This window comes from Apiospora aurea, assembly GCF_038362705.1.
Source record: "Apiospora aurea strain CBS 24483 chromosome Unknown utg000010l_segment0_segment0, whole genome shotgun sequence".
Lineage (NCBI taxonomy): Eukaryota > Fungi > Ascomycota > Sordariomycetes > Amphisphaeriales > Apiosporaceae > Apiospora > Apiospora aurea.
Window position 1 is genome coordinate 2,737,758 of NW_027117397.1, and position 19,073 is coordinate 2,756,830.

The window sequence follows — 19,073 nt, forward strand, 5'->3', positions numbered from 1 at the left end:
TGCAAACCCCGGGTCACAGAGAAAGAGAAAGCCGTATTTCGGCGATAAGAGGATGCAACTGCCATTCAACTGCCGCGCGGAGCCCGCCCGCCCACGCAGCATGGCATTTGGGCGTTTGGTGGATCGCCATGTGGTGTCGTGAATGGAGAGCCGCGCCTTTGTCACCCAGGTTTAAAAAGTCCATGACGTCGCTCTGAGCCATCCAGGCCACCGCTGCGAACCATTCCCAACGTCATTCCAAACAAGATCAACATGGGGGGTTTGCCGCGCAACAGCTGCCTGCCCCTTGCCCAATGCCAATGCCAATCGCGGGGTTTTGGTGAGTACTTGTGAGGTCAGCATGCGTACCATTTGGTCCATTGATGGGTTGTGTGGCCGTTACGTCGGTTTGCGTGCGTCTCCGTCAAAGGCCGGGTAACATTATAAGAAGGAAGGTAGCGCCCTACATCGCAATCGCAAAATCTATTACTCGTATCATCAATAAGCAAACGAATCTGCAACTGCGATACCCTTTCTTTTGAAGCAAAACCAACCAAACTTGGTACTTGATCATTGGCGTCATCACGTATCGTACATCAGAAGGAAAAAGAACAGCCCACCAGTCGGTCCCGTCAGCCGCAAACAACAGTCACCATGGCAGCCTCCCAAGCAGCATACGCCGCCGAGAAGGCGATAGGACATGATGGCAGCGCTATCCTTGAGCAGGACATTTCCAACTATGGCCAGGCTGGCGTCGGAAAGGACGGTGGTGAGACGATGAAGGCCCTCGTGTGGATGGGCAAGAACAAGGTCGAGGTGCAAGACGTCGCCCGGCCCAAGATCTTGGAGGACAACGATGTCATTATCAAGGTCACCGGAAGCACGGTCTGCGGAAGTGATTTGCACTTGCTGCACGGTTTGTTCTCCTTCTGCCCCGCTTGAGGAATAGATCACCTGACTGACGGGTCTTGCGTGTAGGCTCCATCATTCAGCTGAACAAGGGTGATATCCTCGGTCACGAGTTCTGCGGCATCGTCGACGAGGTTGGTCCTTCCGTCAAGAAGGTCGCCAAGGGCAAGCGCTACGTGGCCTCGTTCCAGATCGCCTGCGGCGACTGCTATTTCTGTAAGCAGAAGCTCTCGTCCATGTGCGAGAAGACGAGCTCGAACCAGACGGCCAAGTCCATGTACGGCGGCCAGACGGCCGGCCTCTTCGGCTTCTCCCACTTGGTTGGCGGCTTCGCCGGCGGCCAGGCTGAGTACGTCCGCGTCCCCCTCGCCGACGTGAACCTGCTGGAGATCCCCGACGGCGTCCCCGACGAGAAGGCGCTCTACCTCTCGGACACCCTCTGCACGGCCTACAACTGCGCCATGGACACGGCCGTCTACCCTGACGACACCGTCGCCGTCTTCGGCGCTGGTCCCATCGGGCACTTTGCGGGAATCTTCGCGGCGCAGGCGGGCGCCTCCAAGGTCCACTTCGTCGACACGGAGCCCCGCCTGACGTACATCCGCGAGCACTGGCCCGCCAAGTACGCCGAGAAGCTTGGTTCGCTGATCGACTACAAGACCCTCTCGTTCGGCGTCACGAATAAGGAGACGGTGGTGTCGCGTCTCAAGGAGCTCTGCGGCGGTCGGGGGCCCGACTGCGCGCTCGAGTGCGCCGCCGGCGAGTACGCCAAGGGCTGGGCCCATTGGCTCGAGATCGCTGTCGGTGCTGAGACAGATACCAGCGAGATTATCAATGAGATGATTGAGGGTGTGAGGAATTTTGGTCGGTGCGGTGTTACGGGTGTTTATGTTGGCTACGTGAGTACTTCCCCCAACTCTTTTCTCAACGTCACCCTCCTCCATTTGGAGGACCTTGATGGCTCTCTACTCCATATATGACCACCCTTTATTCCCGTAACCCTTGCTAACCAATCTTGACGCACCAGACCAACCACTTCAACGTCGGCTCGCTGATGCAGCGCGGTATCCGCCTCATCGGCAACGGCCAGGCGCCCGTACACAAGTACTGGGAGGACCTGCTGAAGCAGATCCAGGACGGAGAGATCGACCCGCTGGACATGGTTTCGCACCGCGTCCGCATGGAGGACCTCGACAAGGTCTACTACAAGTTCGAGGCGCGCGAAGACGGCATGCAGAAGGTCTTTGTGGAGACCAAGTTCTCGCTGCCCGCTTGCCAAGGGTGCCCGCCTTTGACCAAGTACTAGATCGACAACCTAACAGGTTGACGACCTACCTACACTAAAGGATGCAGGATGTATGCCTATTGTAGCTGATGGCTTACGAGTAATGAAATAATAATTCGAACACTGTGTGTCAGTCTCGACTCTTCTTGTCTATGTGACCAAACAAGACCACCAATCGATGTCGGTCCTGAATGTGCTGAGCTCCATCCGCCAAGATTATGTTTTCTTTTGCCACAGGTAGGAAAGCGGAGCCTGTTCTCTCCCCCCTCAGCTCTGGCTTGGTCGGCCTGCAGCTGCTGTGCCAATTCTATCGGGCATAGTTGCCATCTGGAGATGATGTGTCGTTATCTTGCATGGTCGCATTGAAGAAATCTAGCCGAGAGTGGCCACCCAATCCCCAGGTCTCGCGCTCTTGGCATGGGCGAGTAAGAAGGCTAACCCCGACGGGACACTGCGTCCACGGGGAAGGGCGGGTTGAAAGCGTGGCGTTTCTATAAGCCAGCGCGATTGTTACACGGAATTCGTTTTCCTTCTGAATATGCAAGCGAGCCCGCATCGGCTGTTGCAATCATCCAATCATGATGTGCTGGGCACTGTGCATATCTGCATCTTGAACGACCATCACATTGCATGACAAGGGGATAGCGAGACCCCTCAGTTCAGATCCTGGGTAGCGGAATGATATAATGGTATGGACAACCCTGAACTCTCTGCTCGGGGTATTCGTGAAGCATGCGGGTATACCAAAGCTTAAGCAGTGCAGTTCAGTGAGACATGACCAATCTGCACCATGGGCGTCCTCGATACCAGCACCGTGGCGCTCGCCGCGTACGGAGCAGGGTTGATGCTGCTGTACAGCGCGGCACTGGCAATTTACCGAGTCACGCTGCATCCGCTGGCCAAGTTCCCTGGTCCCAAGCTGGCGGCGACGACCGAGTGGTATGAGTTTTACCACGACATCGTCCGGCAGGGCCAGTTCATATGGCACATCCAGAAGCTTCATGATCAATATGGTTCGTGTCGTCGTCTCTGCCGAAATGAGAAACCCACCACTGGCGGAGGAGCGCCAGGACCTATTGTGTGGATCATGCCCAATGAGCTACACATCCGGGATCCTGATTACTACGATGAGGTTTCCGCTCCATCTTCCAAGAAGCGGGATAAGTCGGAAGCCTGTGTTCGCTCTATCCATTACGTTCTCATGAGATGTATCGATAGATGCTGATATCATCCGTGTATGTATGTTCATCACCGACTTCGCGTTCGGCGAGCGGACGCGCCACCTCGACGAGCCCGATTTTGGATTGCTGTGGAAGGAGACCCTGGTCGCCCAGTCCGCCAACGCCGTCTTCCTGCGCCAGTTCCCCTGGCTCTGGCCCGTGCTGCAGCGGGCGCCGCTGCGGCTGCTGCGGTGGCTGAAGCACCCGGCCGCGGGGCTCGTGGTGTGGCGGGACCTGACGCGCGAGCGGATCGGGCGCATCATCGCGGCGAACGCGGCGGGCAAGAGGGCGGAGGGATCCATTTTCCAGACGGTCCTCGATAGCGATCTGCCCGCGGCAGCCGCTCCTGTATCGGTATCAACCTGGCCTGGGCCGAGCTCTACCTCGCGCTCGCGCATGTCGTGGCGCGGTTCGATCTGCCGCCGTACGACACCACGGCGGAGCGGGATCTTGTTATTGATCGGGATTTGTTTGTTGGGGTGCCGAAGGCGGAGAGTAAGGGGATCCGTGCCAAGGTGGTTTGCCTTTGAGGTGAAGGGCAAGTATGCAGGGTGGCATGAAGGTTGCGTGAATTTGTAGCAGTTTCGATGCGACATACGCGAGTGTGCTGCCTACGCTCCCTCCTCGTCCTTGGGGTGCGATATGGGCATTCTACTTGATCGGGATGATGCAGCAGCGAGCTGTAAGTGGAATTCGTCATGGTAATTCCGATAGATTTGCGGTCATTTGTGGATGGCCCCTAGGTTCGTGGGCACAGCTACCGCCATTGCTGCTCTCAGCCGTCGTGGGTTGGATGACGAGGCCTGGGAAGTGGAATACATTCTGCATCAGGTCAGCGAGTTGAGACCGAGATAGTGTATATACAATGAATAAGATGTTCTTACCTCCTCCTGTACCCTACATCATAAGACAAAGTATCCTTATGCGACCAGGGAGTGATCTGAACTCCTCTCTCCTCGGCCTCTGACCTAGAGAAACCTGGTTTAGGGCTTGTCACCTCCATATCAACTCAAGCAGATCTCTCTGAGCAACTTGTGTATCATAGTGGCAAGACATCATGACGACCAGTTTATTGTAGGCTCCTTTGAATTCATTTCCCGCTGGTTCATTGGGGGTACCCGGACGGTTCAGCTGGGCGGTGTGGATCGATGGCAAAGAAAGGGGTTCTCCTATCCAGCACGAGCAGCACATCACCAACCGTAGCATCTGGCTGAGGGAGTAGATAACGTCTTGATGTATGAATTGCAATGGGCGGATGTGGTGGTTGGTAAATGGAAGACCGTTACGTGTAGGTTGTTGTTGTTGTGTACAATTCTAGGATGTGGTGGTTCAGATCAAGGTGAGAAATAGGGGGAGGGAGATGCAGGAAGGAATTGATTACTGTTAACTCTCACGATATCATTGATCATGTAGGAAAAGAAAGACAGTTGTGTAAGTAGTCACCTAGGCGGTCAACGCGTGTGTGCAGATCTCTGAGTGTGGCAGTTTGGTCTGCCAGCAGCATGTATGTAGGCGGCATGTTATCAGTTCTTCCCATGGCAACATGATAACTCGAGAGTAGCCCACGCAGCCGTGGAAGTAGGCCTGCTACATCCTCGCAGTGCATCAGATGCGGGTGGGAGTGGCCTACCGAACTACGAGCTCCGCCCAAGCACCGGCATAAGCTGCCGCGGGTGACTGTCGTGCAGGTGATTCAAGTGTGAGGGCATCCTGAAGGGTGCCCCAGGCAACCCTACCTGCAGCACCTAGCTACAGTACCTACCGGCTACCTACCAAGCTACCTACCTAGCTACCATATGAGCAGCAACCAAGGGTTATAATGCCTAATTACTGCCCGTTCTATCACAGGCCCGCTCGCACCCAAGTGCAATGGCCCCAACTTGCGCCTCTGGCCGAGCGGGTGTCTGTTCGGAGAAAAATCCCCTGGACCGGAGACGTCCGGGAAGGGGGGTTTTCGTAGGCTGCAACCTCCGGTTCGATTCCCCCCCAGGGCACAGGGACGGAACACCGAACCATGAGCTTGCAGTTGAGCTTTTGCCATTTTTCTCTGCTGTCGAGTTGCTATTTTATTTTTTATTTTATTTTTCACAATTTTCTGCATCCATCACCGCGTCCCCTCGTGTATCTGCTTTTAATATTTCCTCTGTGCTCGATGCCTCCTCCCTTATCTCTTGGCCTTCTCATCGACGTTCGTTCCCACCACGCCTGCCTGTCTACCTTTAGATATGAGATGTCAGTCGACGCACACTTACACACATCATTACCACACACCACATGTAAACCAACACTGAACGCTTTCCACAGCAGAGCTTTTGCAGTCGACGACGTTCCAGAACACTTTTAGAAAACCCAGTTATTGTGATTCAGTCTGTCTTTTCTTGGTAATAATTTGGATATCGAACCGCGCCTGATCGTGAACTAGACTTTTTTTTTTAAAAAAAAAAATCCTTTTCTGTCACTCGCCTCAATTTGGACAGGATGGATATGATTTTCCAACAAGCATGCCACACTATCCTCCTGAAATGCCTTTTATAAACCAAAGTAAGCTTGCTACACTACACTACGATCAAGTCTTCACGAGCACTATAGGGGCACGTCTTGGTCATCATGACTTATATGCTGCCCAGAAGGCATCTTGTAAACATAATGAAACGGAGATCGACTCCCAGAAACGCTCCGATACCTCACCTCACACGTATTGAGCAGGAAATGAAACGCTTGCTCGCTCGGAGGAGCATATGGCCACATTTCGAAGCTGGGTGGGGCCGGGATAGATAGGGGTAAGGAGAATGGTGATGGTGGCGGTGGCGGTGTCCAGTGAAGCCAAGATGAAATGCAGGAGATGAGAATGATTTGTGTAAAAAAAGAAATATATGAAAGCGTGTCGATCAACACGACCTTTGCTGTATTACGTGTGTTGGCTGGGCGAGGATTAGGTCTTGCTACCATCCAGGAACACTCAGAGCTGGCAGCAATGGGACTAACTAAGTATGCACTCTATTTGTTAATGTTGATATACATCGTCACGACCATGGTCAAACCCCAAGCACTGGACGTACTGAACGGTGCTTGGGAAAAGGTCCAAGGGTAATCAATTCTCTTCCTCGCAACGCGGATGAGAGCAATGGGGCAAGAAGTAAAAGTTGATCTCATCTCACTGTCAGTACTTAATGTTGATATAGGTAGATGCCAACCTTTTCCGATTGTGTCCCTCCCTTCTGCTGCCAACTATCCAACTGCCAGATGACGCATCTGATCTATATGCGAAATATCCGTCCGAGACCCCAGACTCCTATTGTCGTCCTCGTCCACCCCCTCTCCAACCCAACAGGTTCTAACCCCCCTCCAGTACCTTAGGGCAACGTCCGACTCATCTTGTAATACGGCACCTCCCCCTTAAAAAACTCCTCCCCCTCCCGATCCATCCCGAACCGCTGATAAAACCCCAGCGCCGACGTCCGCGCATCGCACCACACCGACTCCGCCCCCTCCGTGACCGCAAACACAATCGCGTACCGCAGCAGCGCCGACCCGACGCCCCGGCCCTGCCACTGCGGGTCCGTCGCGAACTTGCGGAACCGCGCCTCCTGCTTCGGGTTCGCCTCGTCGCCGGCGAAGAACATGGAGATGATGCTCACGGGCTCCGTCGGTACGGAGCCATCGTCTTTCTTCTCTTCTCCCTCTTGCTGCGGCTGTTGCAGATGCTGCAGGTTCGGCGGCAGCAGCGGCGAAGCGTCCTCGAGGAAGATCCCGAAATGGTGCCCTCGGTCGTCCTCCTCCAGCTGGACGTACTCAAGCGGCTTGTGGGGCCAGAGCACGCGGTGCCGAAGATTGTGGGTCTCCGACGGCGTGATGGCACGAATCGTGAAGGAAGGGAGACCGGTATTGGTGGCCATGGCTAAGAGAAAAAGAATGAAGATACTCCAGTTCGTAGTGTGGTTCGGTTTGGGGGTTCGATGAATGGGCCGTCGTCCAATGCTGCTTTTTCTCTAGCCAATGAGGGGAGGGGAAGAGACGGCAAGGCTGTCATGACAAAAGGGTGCGGGCGAAGTTATGTTTGGCGTTCCACCGGCGAAGGCGCCGAGCATCGGAGGGCGGGTTCCGGTGTGGGACCGCTACCCAAGCAAGCTGCTCCGACCAGCGAGTCGTGCTCGCGCCGGGCCATTCCAGGCTTCCACCTTCCTGCTGTTCAGCTCAATGCCTGAACACGTTCCATAAGCCATCCCACGCGGTTGGTAGGTGTGTATTCGAGATTACGTCATTGTTCATACACGCCTCAGCTACGAATCATACGATGCGAACCGACCGATTTACTAGTAGAAACCGATCTATTCTTAGTTATCTCAACCAGTCATCACGTCACTTTCAAGTGTTCAGTTCGGCCTTTGTTTGTGGATTTGTTATCTTTTCAATTGAATGTCGAGGGTATGCTATGCTATCGGAAACACCTGGTCATAGAGAGCTGCCCAGAGACGGTTCGTATGAGAAGGTTTAGACTGCGGAAAGTTGATTGTTAGTAAATAGGTCTCAGCTTTGCTCGACGTCATGCATTGGATTGCCGTCACTTACCCCACTCGAAGCGGCCGTCGTTGTTGCCGAGGCGCTCGGAGAGGTTGAGGTCGTGGTCGCACCACTCGCCCTCAGCGTTTCGGAGGCGGGCGCGCAGGACGCAGACGGGGCCGGTACCCTCGATGGAGCACCAAGTGCCCTCAGCGGACTCGGAGAAGCCTGTTGATGTTGATGTTAGTAAAAGAAGGTATCCGACTCGAGCCCGCACTACGTCATCAGACGAGGGCAAGAAGGGATCGTGTGAACATACCGTTGCTGTCCCAGCAGAAGCGGCCGTTGTCGTTGCCAATGTGATCGTTCAGGTTGATCTCGGCCTCAACCCACTCGCCGTCAACGCGCTGGAGGGTGGCGCGGAGCATGTGGTTGTCCTCAAGACGGATGTCGCGGGCGGTGTCGAAGAAAGACATGGTGATGGAGTGTGTTGGTTGTTTGGTTTAGGAAGAGGTAGATGGTTTGTTGTGAGGATGGCAAGATCAAGGAGAGAAGTCCGGGTCGGGGAGAGAGCTAGAGGATGAGGTGCACCTTTATATGCATGCCGAGGAGGAACCAGCTCCCCATCGAAAGGGGGATCGTGGCACAGTGGCATGGCTACTACTAGGCATGGCATCACTGCCCCTCAGTCTTGGTATCCGGTTGCCTCTCTTCTGAGAGGGGTTTGTTTCATCGACATGGTCCAGGCTTCTGGCCATGGCCATCCATGATGAAGGAGGCGTGCCTAGTCTTGACGCCTGTCATGTGTAGCGGCATGGACCAAAGAACCAGACGGAAGCAGAGGAAGCAGCCGTGAATCATGCCTTGGACCCTTTTAGAAACTGGACCCCATTCCCATCGCCGTACATATGTAGACCCCTGCGGGGCGATTCGAGGGATCAAACAGACGGGACCCCACCGGCGGGCATCGAAGGCAAAGCAGAGCTCACTCCAGCTTGCCAGGGCATGGCGTTCCCCTCCCGCCAAGCCAGGATATACGTGTCTTTCTCGGCACTGCGGCACTGGCGGGGAGCGAAGCTGTGTCAAGTAAGTTGAGCTGAAGCCAATTGACGAGGCATTGGATGAGAAGCTGCAAGTGAGAAGTGAGGATGGATGGGCAGTCAATCCGGGTGTTACGTTGGCCAGAGGGAGGGATGCATACAGGATACGCGAGACGCCGGCCGAAGAAGCAGCAGCGCACCCAACAGCGTCCGGGCGTTTGCTCTAGTGATTGGTCGGGTGCTTTAGCGCGGCCTGGCCCGCCCATTCTTGTCCGCTATTGGCAAGTATCCAGGCATACCCAGGGTACCTAGTGCCAAGCCAAGTCAGCACTGTGGAATGGGGGACCATATTACTTCCAATGTGGTTAGGGAACCACCTGCATTCAGTGTGCAGTGCTGGCCATGCTGGCAAAGTTGGCCATGCTACCATGCTACCATGCTACTAACTACCATGCTACTAACTACCATGCTGCCGGACACGAGCAAGGAGGCAAGTCGAACGGCAAACACGTCAGCAAGAGCTTGAGCTTCATGGCCTGGTCTCCAGTTGCGGGTGGATATATGTGCTGCTATCAACCTAGCAACAGCCGTGTCTGATGCTATGCACACCGAGTGTTTGTGCAGATCTGTCCAGGAGATCTGTCTTCTCTGGCCTCTCTCCTTTTCCTGCTGGAGCCGGTTGAGCGCCCATACTAAAACTGGTCAGGTGCGGCTTAGCCTGCTGCCAAGTGCCCCTCCAAGTGCCCCTCCACTGCCCCTCCACTGCCCCTCCATGCGTAGTAGTACCTGTCGAGAGCAATGCTACGTAATTGTCTACTTACGTAGATTGCGCTGAGGGAGCGGTCGCCGCTCCATGCTTGCCAATGCCTGCCAATTGATCCATCATAGCTTCTTGCTGGTATGAAGCAATCATCAGATTCGCCTGCAAACAACACCTTCTCCAGCCAATTAATCTGCCAGCCTATGTACTGTGCGAGATGCAATTGCTCTCGCAGATCTGTAGGATCACGGATATCGGCACTGCTTTGAGCAACCACACCAGCTGAAAGGAAAAGTGCCATTGGCCAGCTAGCGCTATGGCTGTTCGTCTGCAAGTGTCCTTGGACCACGACGACGACCCCCCCAGGCTCCCAATTGCCCCCAGAGCAATCACCTCGCCCCCAGAACTATTAATTGCATGCCGCTATTCCGGCCCGCAACCTGATGGATATCTCCTCCCCGGAACCTGTTTGCTTTGACGACTTCTCGTATGACCTCTGTCCAACCTACGCAGCTACGTACATGCAATTGATTTGGCGAATCCGAGAATGTTCCACTATCTTCTCCCTCAACCTCAAAACAAAACAGTTGGGGCCCAGCCAGGCAATGCAAATCGACTCTTGGTCACCCCAGACAACCACTCATCGTCTATCGGCATGAGCAGTGGGATAGGTAAACGACACCTGTCCTGCCAGTGGACTGATGCGGGGAGAGGCCGCCCGCTGCGGAACACCCTGGGCTACCGGAGCCGAACACGCCCGGTGTCCGGTACAAGACGAGAGTCACCACATGACGAAGAAGCAACGGGATTTACTTGTCTTTCTTCAGTGGATGCCTATATATTCATGGGTGGTTCCGTTTAATTGTGCATTCGTCATTTGGTTTTGCCACCTTCACGTTGGTTTCTAGGATGCAAGTCATTTGTTCACGGTACTCGTGAGTTGACTGAGCCTTCCATTTCCCCCGACGAAGCTTGCTTGATGCCTATCATCTGCTGGGTTAGGTGACTCGGTATTTGGCCCGGATGCTACCAGAGCCGCCCTAGTGGCTATTGTTCATATATGAACTAGCGATTGAGCCTCCTTAGTAAGCCGTGGCTGGAATACGGCCTCGCACATTTACGAATGTCCATGGACACTGTTTCCAGCTTCCAGCACACAATTAAGCGTCTGAGGACCGGGCCCTGGAGATAAGCCTGGGAGATTGCTTACTTCTACTGCATCCTTCGTTTGGAGTTAAGGAGACCTGATCTCCGAATTGGTCAGTCCAACCATCGCATCACATAAGCGATTTGGGATAGGTAAGTAATTACGATAGCATCATGATGGCTTCCGTGGACTGCTCCTTCCAAGTCCTCTTTGGTATAAAGGGAGTATGATGGGAATGACAAGACAGATCAATGGGCTGACTTGCAATTGGATGCGATTGCAAGCAGCAAAGACCCATTTCAGAGGCGACACTGCGAAGGAATCGGCGAAGACTTCTTGGCATTTGGCCTTTCATCACACACAAGACCTCTTTCGACAGGGAACCACCACTGCTTGACCATGTTCTTCGGAAACCACTCCCAGCTCGGCCTCGCGGCCAATATCCCCGTCCCGGACCCGTCCCCCGTCCTCTCCTACAGCCCTATCGTCCTCGATGGCATCCCCAACCGCCCCGCGCCCTTGCAGAGGCGGGTCTCCATCCCATGTCCTCCTTCTCCCTCGGCTACTGACGGACCTGCTTTGCCCATCGTCCTGCTCGCCCACGGCCTCGGCCCCAGTAGTTTCCTCTCGTCCCACGAGGGTTACGCGCCCTTGCCGACTTCCTCGCGGGCCGCGGCTTCGCCGTGATCCAGCCGACGTTTCTGTGCTCCAAGTTTTACGACCCTGCCAAAGCCACACCGGAGGAGGGGAATGAGTACCACTGGAAGACGGGCGTCTGGGACCTGACGACCATCCTCGACCGTCTCGACGAGATCGAGGCCGCGGTGCCCGGTCTTCGTCCTGGCCGCTTGGATCGGGAGAGGATCGGGATCGTCGGACACTCGTTCGGCGCAGCCACCATCAACTTGCTCATGGGGGTCGTCAACACTGACCCCCGTTTCCCCGGCACGGCCACGAACACATTCGGCGGACGCGACGTCCGTATCAAGGCTGGCGTGCTGATGGCCGGTACGGGAGCTGGCCCCCTAGACACAGACAGGTCGGAAGATCTTACCCTTTTACGGGCCCGACTTCACGAAACTCAATGCACCCACGCTCGTCGTCGCGGGCGATAGTGGCACGAGCATGCACCTGACGACGAGGGGATCGGAGTTTCATATGGATGCGTACACTTTGGCGCCGGGTCCCAAGGATCTCTTGACCCTGAAGGGCGGGCTGCACTGTCTTGGGGGCGTTGACGGCTGGGACGCCGTCGGCACGCCTGACACGGATCCGCAGCGGCTGGGCACCGTGCAGCGCATGACGTGGGCGTATCTGCGGAGCCAGCTCTACGAGGGCGATACGGCTTGGGCGGATGCATGCGAAGCGTTGAAGGGCTTGAGGGAGCTCGGGGACGTCCAGAACAAAGCCTATTACTGGTAAAGGTACGAAGTCAAAAGACACTGAAGCAACTGCAATATCATTGCAAAATTGTGTGTGTGTGTGTATGTATATGCTCATGAATTTCGTCATAGATGTTCCGTAACCCCCGCCTTGGTTTGATGATCTTCTTTATGTTATCCCATCCTATATATGTCATGATTGGCGAAATAGCCAGTCGCTATTCGCATCCACCATGAAATTGGTGATATTAAACTCGTTTGACACACCACCACCGCTCGTCCCACCTCCATTACTACCGTTAGTCACATTCAGTCCTCCCTGGGTTGGTGGCATCTCAGCCTTCATCTCTGTCCCGCCGCCGTTTACGCCTCCGCCACTCTGGTGGCTCCCATTCGCGGGCGTCGCCTCGCTGCTGAACGGCAAGCGAGGTACGTTGAAGAAATCAAAGACGTCGAGATACTCGAGCTCGTTTGGCGCCGGCGTGCGTGCTGGCGTCACACTGGGTAACCGACTCGGCGCACCACCACCCCCGCCACCGGCGGGATGGCGCGGCTGGCGGCTGATAAGGATATCCAAGTCGAACGCGGTGCGCCGCATGTCTGCAAGGATCTTAACTGAAGACGGCGTGATCCGTTCACCCGTCGTGCCGAGCGCTCGCTCGCTATCGGCGTGCTCATCCAGCACGCGCTGCAGGAGCTCGCAGTAGCGGGCCGCGACGGGCCAGTAGCGGCCCATGTCGCGAAGGGTGTCGACGAGGAAAGCGATCTGGGGCGAGAGCTTGTGCTCGACGGTGGAGCCGTGGACGAGGAGCAGGCGGGCGGCGACCCAGAGCGTGAAGGCGAAGGGCGGGCCGAGCTTGTTGAGCAGGCCGTTCTGGACGACGAACTCGCCGAGGGCGGCGATGTTCTCGACGGCGCCGTGGCAGTGCTGGCTCGCGATGAGGGAGGGGGTGAAGATGGGGGAGCGCGTGGTCGGGTAGGCGGCCGAGGAGTGCAGGCGGATGACGGCGGTGTGGTAGGTGGCGTGGAGCATGACCCAGGCGCAGTTGAGGGTCTTGCTGCAGTTGGGCTGGTACAGCTTCGCCATGTTGCCGAAGTCGCCGGGGAGGCCGAACTTCCAGGAGGTGACGAGGTTGTCGAGCTGCTTGTAGCGCATCTGCCACTGCTCTACGTCGCTCAGGGCGCTGATGTCGACGGGCTGCTTTAGGAACTTGTGGATCTTGGATAGGATTCCGAGGATCTCGATGTAGTACGAGAACGCCCCCAGGTTCTCCGGCCGGTTGGTGTCGTGGTCCGGCAGGTCGGATGGGTAGTCCTGCGTCTGGAACCATCGCGTATCCACTTTCTGGTTCTTCATCCATAGGTCGTCGCGACAAGGGAGAGTTCTATCGATTTCCTTGTCATCCAAGGCGAACTCGAAGGCCGTCGCGATGGTCGCATAGCGGTCCAGCAGGTAGATCATCCAGAATAGTCTCCGTCGTGACTCGTCCTCCACGAATTCTCGGGGCTCAGGTAGAAGCATGGCACGAAGTGTGTAAATGGACGAAAAGCTCGGGGAGACCGAGAACGAGTTGCTCTCCACGGCTAGTCCCAGCTGCACGACGGATCGCGTGATGAGAGCCATGATGTTCCATCCCGGAGGACCATTACCACTGCCGCACAGGTCCAGTGCCAGAATTACAAGCGCTTGGAGAACCTTGACAGAAGAGTGTTCTAAGCCGTATAGCAAGACTCTATTCTTGGACACATCGTGATAATGCTGTCTCCTCTCGTCGGTCAGCCGAGCGTCTGTGGAATATCGCAGGGTCGTCGCGACAATAGCATGGAGCAAGATTCTATCCGTCTCGTCTAGTGCCGATGGCCCAAATAAAGCGTCAAGTGTTGTTTTGCGGTGCAGTATTGGACACCAAGTGTTGATGTGTTTGAAGTATAAATCTGCGAGGGCATACAATAAGTCATAAGGGGGTAAGTCCTGATCTGATGAGAGATGGGTTTGACTCTGTGCTACGCTCAACCCAGGTGATTGGAGCGAGTGGCTGCTGCTGTAGTAATCTTGTGTCGAGGAGCTAACCGGCATACTAGACACTTGATTGGTGGGCGATATGCCGGATAGATGCAGCGGAGGCTGGAAGCCGTCGTGCGCCGAATGCATCGACGGGGTCTGCGGCGGCATCCCGAAGTCGACACTCTGTGTGACGGCGGGGTAGGTCGAGGGCTTCTGAAGGAACAAGGCCGTTTCCGCCTGGGGTGTACGAAGGGTCTCGTTCTGCCGGAACATGGGCGCTGGATCTCTGGGTGTGCCATGGTCACTGGGCACGCTCGCGTTGCTGTTCCGAACACTGGGAGCGCTCGGCGGCGCAGGAGGATGCTGATGGTGGATATACGAGTTCTGCAAGATCTCCGAATGCGATCGTAATATCTCCTCCAGCTTGTCGAGCCGCTGCTCCAACTCCCTGCCGTAGCCCGCTCTCAAGCCGGGTTTCTTCCTTTCTCGGTACTCGCAGTAGACCGAGTTACGCTTGCACCAGCCGCAAGACGGCTGCCCACGGTCACATTTCACCTGTCCTCTTGTTTAGTAACTGCATTCATGAAAAGGAAGGCAGAGTGCCAAGTTGCCTTACCTTTCTCTGCTTGCATAGCTCACACCTTGGCAAAGAGTTTATGTTAGTAGGTATTCCCTTCTAGTTTTGAACATGCGGCCCGCCACCCGATCTATTGGTGCTATTCTTGTAAGAGGTATCCGAAAAGACATATAGAGGATATTCAATACAGTTTTCATTCCAGAGCTAATGAGATAACGAAACTAGTGAACTTGGGGACGTTTGTCTTATGAGAAAGCATGGGGCCCTCATGACTGGCAATGTACCGGAACTATCCGGCCCGACCCAGGAGGCCATCCGGGCCCCTGTGAACACCAAAAGTGAAATCTAACATACGAGACAGAGAGCGGCCTTTTGCGTTTGCCGCCGGGTCTGGTAGACTCGGCCTCATACTGGTCATCATCGGGATCTATATCGTCCCCGCTGGGAAGGCCGTTCCCATCGTCGCTTTCGGCCTCTGCTTTATCGCGGTGGTGCAGTGGCGGCGAGACAAGATGGTGTGGCTGGGTTCCGCTGTCGGCCGGCATGGCCTTTCTTCTCGAATGCGAAGGCGGTGCGCTCTAGGACGATATAGTATGTAGGGTACATACACCCCCTGGAGTATAGCCTAGTTCGGTCGGTAGACGGACTCAAAGATAGGGTCTCTTCTCGGTATAATGAAGCAGCGGCATGTTCCCAGCCCGGTTTGAGTCTCTCGCATTCAGAAGCACAGCCCGCGACTGACTATCGAAAAGCGAACGGTATGGGCCGATGGTTTGTGAGCAGCTCGGGGTAATGTTGAGCAGAATGTAATGATTAGATGGAGCGGTTCTGGGCCCCGGGGAATTTTATTGGGGGCAAATTGGGGGAAGAGGGAGCGGGGAGAGAGGGTATGTAAGACTGGCAGACAGCGGCACAGCGGGCAGCGGCTTTGGTGTCCGTCTCGGGGTCTGGAGCCTGGGGGACGAAGAGAGGTGTTCGTGTCGACCGGCTAGTTAGTGCATCGTATGTGGTGTAGGTAGTGCGGGTGTCACCCCAAAAAGTACCAGGCCCAACCCCGAGAATGGACCTCATAGGCCCTGGAGCATCCGGCAGTTGTCAGGTTCCGCCGTGCATACAGGATGCTATGCTCATTCATCATGGCTTCTTACATCAGTACACACAGCATGCATGTCAGACTTGCGAATCCCAATATGCAAAGGCAATTAATAAATTGGCTGGCCCTTGGCACGGAAACGTTGTACAGCCCGGAGCCCGCTAAATTTGCCTACCTACTGGGTGGGGAAACGCAGAGGGCATTTCTCCAAAACTCCTGTTCGCTGAGTCTCATGATCACGTAGAGTCACTCACAGCTCCATCAAACTCCTCAGATATTATGATACCTAAAGATGAAGTGAATGAGGGCAGGTTCTAAGTTCCATTCGAATGAAGGGCTGAGATCTGACCTGGCGTGCCTCCCCCTCAGATAAAAAAGAGCGAGCATGGATTTGGAGCTACTCCCCGCGATGAAAATGCGGGGTGAACAAAAGCAATATCCTTGTTTTCCAAGCATGTGTCACGAGCACCTCTACTCTACGTCTGCATCATGCAGAGGAAACGCCATAATTGGCGATCACATGAATATGTACTTGGGCACTGAGATAAATAAATAAAAAACAGAACAGTGCAAGGAGAAGCAATTGGAACATGAGTAGACACATCGGGGTCAAACGGGCAAGTATATATCGGTTCCGCTCTCTTATTCAGGTACGCACCAACATGGTCGCTAACGACTAAACTCGGCTCTGGATCACGCGGTGCTGCTCGCCATTGACAGCAGGTAGCCAGCCAACTGAGTATGTGCTCTGTAGGCCCTATCAAGGCGCAGGTGCAGTGCCACATCTCGAAGCTGATTGACCAATCTACTACCGGTAGTCGGATTTGAACTTCATAAACTGCAGCAAAGTCATTTGCGACCACCATGTCAACTGCGGGCAATTTCTCACCAGGCCCAATTTCTTCCTTTGGGTAACTCTACCTCACAAGTTGCCAACTTCGGGCATGCAGCATCGGTATAGCAAACTCACTGGTTTGTTATTTTCATCGGTTGGCATCTCACAATCGGATGATGCCCACTATGGGGTCCCTCGAATAGCCGGACTGCTCCCTATGTATTGCAACTTTAGGTAGACCTACGCCAGTCAGCCAGTAGACCATTCTGCCCTCCCGAGAGGTGGAGAGGAGGCCATTGGTCCAGCCAGTGCAGTAGCAAGGTGCCAGCAGTAAAAGGAGGTCGGGTCATCTCGAACCGATCACGAGCCGCACGTCACCTCGGCCTTGCCCAAAGAAAGTGCATTCGTTCGGCCACACGGAACTTGTGATGGCCGGGAACGACTCACTACATGCACAATTTCAATTTCCCGCCTACATATCGTGCTATATGACCTTCAATGATTTGACTTGTAGTTATCTATCGACTCTGATGTGGAGGCGAAGCTTTTGTATTTGCAACGCCCTCAACCTGTTCATGTTTCAAGCATCTTATCACATCCGTCATCAGCCAGGTTTGGTATTACACTTCATAATTACACATAATTATCGCACATCATGTCTGCCTCGGTGAGGAGTTTCCCCACTATCAAGGCCATTCGGACCTTCATCATCGGAGGTGTTGGTTCAGGTGCGTTCTAGAGTCATGTAGCTCCTGGCCATCCAGTACTGATCTCCATATAGGCGGCGATTATCACAATGTCAAGGGAGGGCATTGGTGAGCATATCCCTCTCATTGGATCAATACATTTGATCTTATTCTAACGATTTCTGCCAATAGGTTGATCGACACCGATATCTCTACGCCATGCTCAATCTGGGACCAGTACAAGAAATCTCGCACAAGCTGGGGCATCAACGTCCTGGGCTCGTTCCTGGTAGAGATAGAAGCCACTGATGGCACTGTAGGATTTGCCACAGGGTTCGGTGGTAAGTGATGTTCTCTTGTGCAGCCCGGGTCGGTACCGTCGATATTCACCTGGTCACGACTTTAGGCCCGCCGGGGTGCTGGCTAGTCCACCAGCATTTCGAGCGCTTCCTCATTGGCGCCGACCCGCGCAACACAAATCTCCTGTTTGAGCAGATGTACCGAGCCTCGATGTTCTACGGCCGCAAGGGCCTGCCCGTCGCCGTCATCTCCGTCATTGACCTGGCCATCTGGGACCTGCTCGGCAAGCTGCGCAACGAGCCCGTCTACCGGCTCATCGGCGGCGCCGCCCGCGAGAAGATCGACTTCTACTGCACCGGCCCCGAGCCGACCGCGGCCAAGGACATGGGCTTCTGGGGCGCCAAGGTGCCGCTCCCCTACTGCCCTGCGGACGGGCACGAGGGCCTGCGGAAGAACATCGCCTTCCTGCGCAAGCACCGCGAGAGCGTGGGCCCGGACTTCCCCATCATGGTGGACTGCTACATGAGCCTGAACGTGTCGTACACGATCGAGATCGTGGAGGCGTGCAAAGACCTGCGCATCAACTGGTGGGAGGAGTGCCTGACGCCCGACGACACGGACGGCTTCGAGCAGATCAAGCGGGCGCACCCGACCGTCAAGTTCACGACGGGCGAGCACGAGTACTCGCGCTACGGCTTCCGCAAGCTCATCGAGAACCGCAACCTCGACATCATCCAGCCCGACGTCATGTGGCTCGGCGGCATGACGGAGCTGCTCAAGGTGGCCGCGCACGCCGCGGCGTACGATATCCCCGTGGTGCCGCACGCTAGCGGCCCGTACAGCTACCACTTTGTCATATCGCAGCCCAACACGCCCTTCCAGGAGTACCTGGCCAACTCGCCCGACGGCAAGAGCGTTCTCCCGGTCTTTGGGGACCTCTTCATGGACGAGCCCATCCCGACCAAGGGCTTCTTGACGTCGGCGGACCTGGACAAGCCCGGGTTCGGCTTGACGATCGACCCTGCGGCGAGGTCGAAACTGATCTCGTCTGCTTACCTGCTTAACCCACCGCCCATGAGGGCGTTGGAACCTGCCGAGACGACTGAGACCGAAGCCGCGCTGTCTGCATCTACATAGTTTGGGGATATGATGACGGGCTATAAGCCAAGTTCTGATGCTGGGATAGCTCTCTTCTTGTTCCGAGGACCTGAAGCTCGGAAGATGACGGTCATGAAGCATGCATAATGTATATTAGTCCGAAAATACAGCCAGCCAGTCTGGATTTCAGGTACGGTAGCTACACAGCTAATGGCGACATGTATATTCGCTCAAATTCCCAATGCGAACACCTCACT

The 19,073-nt window shown here is 55.2% G+C and overlaps 7 protein-coding genes across 7 annotated transcripts; 4 read left to right on the plus strand and 3 right to left on the minus strand.

Annotated features, from left to right (window-relative positions):
- Nucleotides 1-633: 633 nt before the first annotated feature.
- Nucleotides 634-2,194, plus strand: PG986_014829 (uncharacterized protein; the record flags this gene model as incomplete). The annotated part of the gene is made up of 3 exons (XM_066851051.1): nucleotides 634-895; nucleotides 958-1,787; nucleotides 1,916-2,194. 3 exons carry the CDS (start codon nucleotides 634-636, stop codon nucleotides 2,192-2,194), a joined length of 1,371 nt encoding a protein of 456 aa, XP_066693289.1.
- A 769-nt stretch (nucleotides 2,195-2,963) lies between these two features.
- On the plus strand, nucleotides 2,964-3,716 carry PG986_014830 (uncharacterized protein; the record flags this gene model as incomplete). Its single annotated transcript, XM_066851052.1, has 2 exons — nucleotides 2,964-3,381; nucleotides 3,445-3,716. 2 exons carry the CDS (start codon nucleotides 2,964-2,966, stop codon nucleotides 3,714-3,716), a joined length of 690 nt encoding a protein of 229 aa, XP_066693290.1.
- A 3,030-nt stretch (nucleotides 3,717-6,746) lies between these two features.
- PG986_014831 (uncharacterized protein) lies at nucleotides 6,747-7,289 on the minus strand (the record flags this gene model as incomplete). The annotated part of the gene is made up of 1 exon (XM_066851053.1): nucleotides 6,747-7,289. The coding sequence occupies one exon, from the start codon at nucleotides 7,287-7,289 to the stop codon at nucleotides 6,747-6,749; it is 543 nt and encodes a 180-aa protein (XP_066693291.1).
- Nucleotides 7,290-7,954: 665 nt separating this feature from the next.
- PG986_014832 (uncharacterized protein) lies at nucleotides 7,955-8,369 on the minus strand (the record flags this gene model as incomplete). Its single annotated transcript, XM_066851054.1, has 2 exons — nucleotides 7,955-8,121; nucleotides 8,213-8,369. The coding sequence occupies 2 exons, from the start codon at nucleotides 8,367-8,369 to the stop codon at nucleotides 7,955-7,957; spliced, it is 324 nt and encodes a 107-aa protein (XP_066693292.1).
- Nucleotides 8,370-11,239: 2,870 nt separating this feature from the next.
- PG986_014833 (alpha/beta-hydrolase) lies at nucleotides 11,240-12,262 on the plus strand (the record flags this gene model as incomplete). The annotated part of the gene is made up of 3 exons (XM_066851055.1): nucleotides 11,240-11,384; nucleotides 11,480-11,821; nucleotides 11,880-12,262. 3 exons carry the CDS (start codon nucleotides 11,240-11,242, stop codon nucleotides 12,260-12,262), a joined length of 870 nt encoding a protein of 289 aa, XP_066693293.1.
- A 153-nt stretch (nucleotides 12,263-12,415) lies between these two features.
- PG986_014834 (transcriptional regulatory protein) lies at nucleotides 12,416-15,349 on the minus strand (the record flags this gene model as incomplete). The annotated part of the gene is made up of 3 exons (XM_066851056.1): nucleotides 12,416-14,782; nucleotides 14,844-14,868; nucleotides 15,159-15,349. 3 exons carry the CDS (start codon nucleotides 15,347-15,349, stop codon nucleotides 12,416-12,418), a joined length of 2,583 nt encoding a protein of 860 aa, XP_066693294.1.
- Nucleotides 15,350-17,387: 2,038 nt separating this feature from the next.
- Nucleotides 17,388-18,855, plus strand: PG986_014835 (uncharacterized protein; the record flags this gene model as incomplete). The annotated part of the gene is made up of 4 exons (XM_066851057.1): nucleotides 17,388-17,460; nucleotides 17,514-17,547; nucleotides 17,611-17,759; nucleotides 17,783-18,855. 4 exons carry the CDS (start codon nucleotides 17,388-17,390, stop codon nucleotides 18,853-18,855), a joined length of 1,329 nt encoding a protein of 442 aa, XP_066693295.1.
- Between the last annotated feature and the right edge of the window lie 218 nt (nucleotides 18,856-19,073).